Source organism: Bidens hawaiensis, unplaced genomic scaffold (genome assembly GCF_021521415.1).
Source record: "Bidens hawaiensis isolate Kalapana, Puna unplaced genomic scaffold, B.hawaiensis_p1.1 tig00012136_1, whole genome shotgun sequence".
NCBI classification, from domain to species: Eukaryota; Viridiplantae; Streptophyta; class Magnoliopsida; order Asterales; family Asteraceae; genus Bidens; species Bidens hawaiensis.
Window position 1 is genome coordinate 72,409 of NW_027491976.1, and position 7,060 is coordinate 79,468.

Consider the following 7,060-nt stretch of genomic DNA (forward strand, 5'->3'; position numbering starts at 1 on the left):
TAACGTAAAATTGATATGCATGGTTGGTTAATCTTGTGTCTAGAGTGTTATATGCATGGATTATGATTCATAGATTGTTGTTATGTTGAGTTTTGATGTAAACTGGTGCTGGACAGATTGTTAAATTTATGTTTAGACGACTGTAACTGAATGTTAATGTGGTAATTGGTCGAAATTATTAACACTACAGTGTACTAGGTTGATTCTAGTTTCTAAAAAGTACAAGTTTGTAATTTTTGGACATGTAAAAGTTAACTTTTATTATTTTACAAAACTGAAGTGCAAGTCTGATTTGTGAGGTCTGCTGTTAGGATGTTTTGAAATTATCATATCTCATAAACTACAAGACCAAATGGGTTAGTTCCACTTCTGGAAGTTAAAATATTGAGTTAAGAATCTAACTCAATTGGTCTTGCATTAATTGAGTTTACCATTTAACGGGAATAGCAAATATCGTTTTGTTGCGCATGATTTTGACTGCTGTGAGTTTACTGTAATGTTTTGGTCTTTGTGAGAAAACTATGTGGAATAAAAATACAATAAAAATAGTTCTGGAAACCTAACTCTTGTTTGCTTTTGTGACGATTTTTAGTGAATTAATTGATATGTTATGATCTGTTGAATAGAGTAATCTTTCAAGTAGAAATCTGTCTTGATAAAACTAGCTGCTGAATTATGTGAAAATACATGAAACGTGTTTGTTAATAGATAATTGCCATGTTTTGACTAAATTTCCCTTGTGAGGAGATAATTTACTAGTAATGTACAATGTTAGTATTTGATGCTTAAGTAGTTGTATGCACATGTAACGTGTCACCAACGTGTTTGTCGAGTCACACATAATTCACAAACGAAACACGAAACGTATCTCATGCATAGGTATTATGTGCCGAGTCTAGAGACTCAATAGTAGTTTAAATACTTAGAGAATCTCATTTTTGTTTTAGAGCACTAGTGAGGATTTTTTTTGACGCGCATTTCTCGGATTTTTTTTTGAATTCTTCGCAAACAGTGAGTTTCACGTCTCCTTTTTACTCTTTTAAACGCTTTTTATTTGGGGAGATAACATACTCCAAACGCTTTAGATTTTGTTATTAGTTATATATCACTTGTAAGGCTAAGTGGCAAACGAAACAACTAAAGTCCTTCATAACATCGAACCGTTTAGTATTTGTATAATAGCGAGTCACTGTTGAGTAGTACTACTGGGTTTGACAAACCCCACCCAATTCTAAACTCGACTGGAGGTCGAGTGGGTGTAATCTTGGCTAACACATTACCATGGTCATGCCAAACCATAAAATTTTCTTTGTCCATAAATTTCTTGTTTATGACCATATTAGATTTAATTACAATAATTTTAGTGCAATACAAACCGGAGGCAAGTACGGGTAGCTTTTCTAATACATGCTTTTTACCCGATTTCATACTTGTGATTTGAAGGTACTCATTATGCTCATCACTTATTGTCTCAACATGATATCCTTTTAGACGAATATCTTTAAAGTTTATTAGATTTCTTTGAGACAATGGTGAAAATAAAGCATTGTTAAATTTAAATTGTGTTCCACCAGGTAACATAATACAAGCTTTTTCAAAACCCTCAATTAATTTTGTACTACCGGATATAGTACTAACGCTTGCCTCTTTTATAACTAAATTAGAAAAATAGTTCCTTTTCTTGAGAATTGTATGTGTAGTTGCACTGTCTATTAAACATATATCTTCGCCATTAATAGGGTGTTTAGTTAACCACTTCATATGCTTCAAATAAAATAAAAGTTGCATAAATAAAACATTTAAGATACTTCAAGCATAAAAAAAATCTCAAAACATAATGTCTAGTGTGCTTCAAAACAAAACATAATGTCAAACATAAAGTCTAAAGAAACATCAAGCAAATAACATAACTTAAACCAAATCATTCATATGTAAAAAAATTGGAAGCATCCAACTGGGTTGTATAAGCCAAAATATCACCAGAATCCAAATTAATTGGATCAGCAAGGAAATCATCATAATCCAATTTAGTTGCATCATTAGTAAAGTCACCAACATCCATGAGAGTATCTTCATTAAGGTTTTTTTTGACCACCGGATGTACCAACACTTCCATCATCATATGTGAAATGTGTCTCAATTTCTTTTCCTTTGCCTTTGATGGATTGTTGGTAAAGCTCCACCAAGTGTTTGGGCGTTCGACATGCACGAGCCCAATGGTTATTACTTCCACACCTATGGCATGCATTTGGTGTAGTTTGGCATTTCTTTTTACCCTTTTCATCATTAGATTTCTTTTCATTACCATGCCATTTTTGGTGGGCTTTTGGGTTTCTAAACTGAACACCATGATGATTCCCCCGTTTACGACCATGACCACGACCACGTTGGTAATCACGACCACGACCGCGTCCATGATTTCCACTTTGGCCATTATATGTTGCCACATTCGCTTCTGGGAATGGGGCTGTACCAACTGGACGGGTCTCATGATTTTTCATGAGAAGCTCATTGTTTTGCTTGGCCACAAGCAAACAAGATATAAGCTCTGAATACTTGGTGAAACCCCTTTCACGATATTGTTGCTGCAGCAACATATTTAAAGCATGAAAAGTGGAAAATGTTTTTTCCAACATCTCCTTATCAGTAATGTTTTCACCACACAGAATCAGTCGTGACGTGATTCTAAACATTGTCGAGTTATACTCGGTTATAGACTTAAAGTCTTGCAATCTTAAGTGAATCCACTCGTAAAGAGCTCTCGGTAATATTACCGTTTTCTGGTGGTCATACCTTTCTTTCAAATTTGTCCAAAGGACAAGTGGATCCTTAATAGTTAGGTATTCAGTTTTTAAAGCCTCATGGATATGATGACGTAAGAAAATCATGGCTTTTGCCTTAACTTGGATAGTTGATTTATTTCCTTGTTTAATTGTATCACCAAGATTATTAGCATCCAAGTGGATTTCAGCATCCAATACCCATGACAAATAATTTTTTCCGGTAATGTCAAGAGCTAAAAACTCAAGCTTTGCAAGATTTGTCATAGCGAACTATATAATAGCAATACAATTGAGTTAAATACTATGAAAATAAGACGACAACACAAATACTTGTATAATAGATACTATTTTTTTTGGTGATGTATGTTATTGAATTCAATCTTATCATAAATTAGATTTCATAAACTGTGAATATAATTTAGTTTTTAATGGAATGAAATTTGAGACACGATTTATATATCTTTGTTAATATTATAAAATTTATATGTATTCATAATTTAGAAATCAATATTAAAGAAATCAACATAGAAAGTATATTATATTTTCTACCGGAATAACTTTCATATTTATAAATTTCATATTTATTTTAAAAACTGAACAATATTTTTTTTTGTAAACAGACAACATGAACATATGAATTATTTTGTGATGTATAAAAGAAGAATTAAACCAATCTCTAACACACCCAATATTATATGAATTACAATATGGATTATGTTAGAAGATAGGAGCAAGAATAAATACAAGTTAATTAATGTGGCATACCTTATGATGATTCAACTCCAAAAGCAATTCGTGCTGATAACGTGTTTTATAAAAAGCCTACTAGCAAGAAGATGAGAAGAGAATTAGGGAGAGAATAAGTTTATATTATTAATTGGTGTGTCATACAATGAAATGCCAATTAGTATTTATAAGAGGAGGAAAAGTTAAGGAACAAACCAATCTATATTTGGTGGTGGATAATCATAATAAGAAACATAATAATATCTATATTCATAACAATAAGATATTTTTTTCTTCTTTTGTTGCTATTATTAGAAGCATAGTATCATAACAAAGGCAGGTTCATGTACCCTTTCCAAACACTAATTTTAGTCAAACAAAGAAAGCTGGATACGCGTGAATCTGGTCATCTTCAACCTCCGTCAAATCCCCTGTTTCCGCCCACCTTCTTATTCTCCAATCATACTCTCATCTATAACTATATATCCCCTTCAATAACCCACTCACACACCAACAACAATATTCAAATAATAATAATCATGTCAAATAATATTATTGATAAGACCATCACAATCCGAGAAGTATGGTCTCACAATTTACACCACGAGTTTCATTTAATCCGATCGGTAATCGATCAATACCCATACATCTCAATGGACACAGAGTTCCCAGGTGTCGTATACTCCGATACGACAACCTCGTACACACGCCGCCGCCCGGTGGATAACTACGCGCTGCTTAAGTCAAACGTCGACGTTTTGAACATAATCCAGCTCGGGTTGACTCTTTCTGACAAGTTTGGTAACCTTCCGAACATAGATGGGACCCACCAACGGTTTATCTGGCAGTTTAATTTTAAGGATTTTGATGTCACGCGTGACGCGCACGCGCCGGAGTCGATTGAGTTGTTGAGGCGTCAGTCGATTGATTTCGAACGGAACCGGGTTGACGGGGTTGACTCGGTCGAGTTTGCTGAGTTGATGATGTCGTCTGGGTTGGTGTGTAGTGACTCGGTGAGTTGGGTGACTTTCCACAGCGCGTATGATTTCGGGTACTTGCTGAAGATTCTCACGCGCCGGAGGTTGCCGGCGCGTTTGCCGGAGTTTTTGGCGGCGTTGAAGGTGTTCTTTGGGGAGAATGTGTATGACGTGAAGCATTTGATGAAGTTTTGTCGGACCGGGTTGTATGGCGGGTTGGACCGGGTGGCGGGTTTGTTGGAAGTGAACCGGGTTGCTGGAAAGTGTCATCAGGCCGGTTCGGATAGTTTGCTGACGTGGCATGCTTTTCAGAAGATGAGAGAGGTGTATTTTGTTGACGTTGGGCCGGAAATGTATGCCGGCGTGTTGTATGGTTTAGAAGCTTACTAAATATGTTTAATTCTTTAGGGTTAATTACGTAAATTTCTAATCGAAATTTAATTCAATTTAGTTCATATAAATATATAATATACTCTTTGTTGTTATTTGTTTCGGATATTTTATACTTCTTAATATATAAATTAAGAGTTGTGTTATTCTACAAATGTCAACAAAAATAAGAAGTATGAAAAACTATAATTAATTAACATGTGTCAAGTGAGGATCAAAAGAAAAAAATTATAAAAGTGATAGTACACATTTTCTCTTTTCATATGTAAGTCACATGTTAATTTCCCCTCATTTTTAAACGTTTATAACTTTTTCATATGATATTTTAAAAAAAAACAAAATTCACTATAATAACAAGCGTTTTTTTTATCTTTAATATGAATATGATTTTGTTATATAAAAATAAAAATATGTTTACGTCATTGTGTCTTTTTTCGTCATTATGTCTTTCTGTTGGTCATTGTGTTTTATTCGCCATTATGTCTTTCAACATATCATTGTGTTTTTTTTTAAAATACTAATAACACCGTTGTGTAATAATATGCAAATATAATGAAAAATACCAACAAATTATCTAATACATAAAACACAATGATGAATACATATTACACAGTTACCTGAAACGTAAAACACAATAATGAATACATAAACACAATGGCCTGAAACGTAAAACATAATGGTAAATACATATAATATAATGACCTGTAACATAAAACACAATGGAAACTACATATTACAAAATGACTTGAACGTATTACACAATGAACATAATACTATTTTTCTCAAATTAAGTGAATGTTGAGCACAATGACTTAAACATAATGATAAGTAGAAAGACAAATGTTGATCAGAAAGACATGATGACGAACAAAAAGACACAATGACGTAATCTTTTTTTTAATTTTTATCTTTAATATGAATAACAATTGAAAAACACAATAATCAAAATCCATAACACAATGCATAGAAAAACCTTAAAAAACACAATGGACAACCAAATAACACAATATAAAAAACCCACTAAAATTTGTTTACTTTTACATAATAATATGATATTCATATTAAAGATAAAAAAATGCTTGTTATTATGGTAAAAAAATTCTAAAAAAATGGCGTATGAAAAAGTTATAAACGTATTAAAATGATGAAGGAATTGATATGTGTTTTGCATGTGAACAGAGAAAATTATTATAAGTGAGTTATTACCTCCATGCCCTTCTCGTCAATTTTTTTTAAATTAATATTCACCATCCAAATCTAAGGTCAATGGATTAGACTCATTCTCACCATTCTCATTTTTGTTGTACTTTGTATTTTAACTTTACCCTATTCTAAAAAATTTTGCAACAATATTACAATAAACGGTAATTTATATATGTTCTATCTAATACTTACAAGAAGTTGGAAAGAAGGAAATTGGATACGCTCACGCTGGAGAGAAACAATCAAGATACACGTAGAACACACAATCGTGAAAAAAGAACGAAAAGGTAAAAGAACTCTAATGACTAACAGTGACAATAGGTTCTATGACTATAGCAGCGTCGACAAAGGCACACCAATAGGGTTGCGATGATAGGAGTTATGGTTGTTGTGGCACAATAGTGATATGGTGACATGAGTTAAGATTGCGATGACATGAGTTACGACTGTGATGACATAATGACAGGCAGAGAAAACAAATAAAACCTAATATGTATTCCTAGGGAGTACGACAAAGATATAAAGAGAGAAATTCTTCACACAAGGGGAACAGAGAAGAGGGTCAATAACAAACCAAAATCTGGTATATAGAGGATTGAAAAGGAGGAAAAAAATAAGGTAAAAACTCCAAGTTTTCGATATCATACAAAATAAAAAAAAACTTTGTTCACTATTGCATATTATTAATCAACTATTTATAAGAGTACAATAATAATTTCAAAAAAAATCTAATTAGATCATATATCTTACTATGTTAACAATATTTAAGTAATCTATAATTCGTTCACAAACGGTCTACCAACATTTGGTTCGTTCTAGATTATATGCATTAGCGGGTGTTTTGGAATGTAGTTATTTTTTTTTCAAAAACACACAAATTTTTTAAGTGTTTTAAAGAAGAAAAGTGTCTATGTTGGATAACAAAAAAATAATTTTCACAAATTAGTTTTAAGATTGTTTAGGTGAGACTAATTACTATTA

At 32.5% G+C, this 7,060-nt stretch overlaps 2 protein-coding genes across 2 annotated transcripts; one reads left to right on the plus strand and one right to left on the minus strand.

Annotated features, from left to right (window-relative positions):
• Positions 1–2,075: 2,075 nt before the first annotated feature.
• LOC143540092 (uncharacterized) lies at positions 2,076–3,047 on the minus strand. Its single transcript, XM_077033244.1, has one exon. The coding sequence runs from the start codon at positions 3,045–3,047 to the stop codon at positions 2,076–2,078; it is 972 nt and encodes a 323-aa protein (XP_076889359.1).
• Positions 3,048–3,994: 947 nt separating this feature from the next.
• On the plus strand, positions 3,995–4,947 carry LOC143540072 (putative CCR4-associated factor 1 homolog 9). The gene has a single exon (XM_077033226.1). It carries the CDS (start codon positions 4,049–4,051, stop codon positions 4,874–4,876), a length of 828 nt encoding a protein of 275 aa, XP_076889341.1. The 5' UTR covers positions 3,995–4,048; the 3' UTR covers positions 4,877–4,947.
• Positions 4,948–7,060: the final 2,113 nt, after the last annotated feature.

What these genes read in the sequence shown, in the direction of transcription:
- LOC143540092 (XM_077033244.1), bottom strand. Translation starts at nt 3,047, where the DNA reads ATGACAAATCTTGCAAAGCTTGAGTTTTTAGCTCTTGACATTACCGGA.
- LOC143540072 (XM_077033226.1), top strand. Translation starts at nt 4,049, where the DNA reads ATGTCAAATAATATTATTGATAAGACCATCACAATCCGAGAAGTATGG.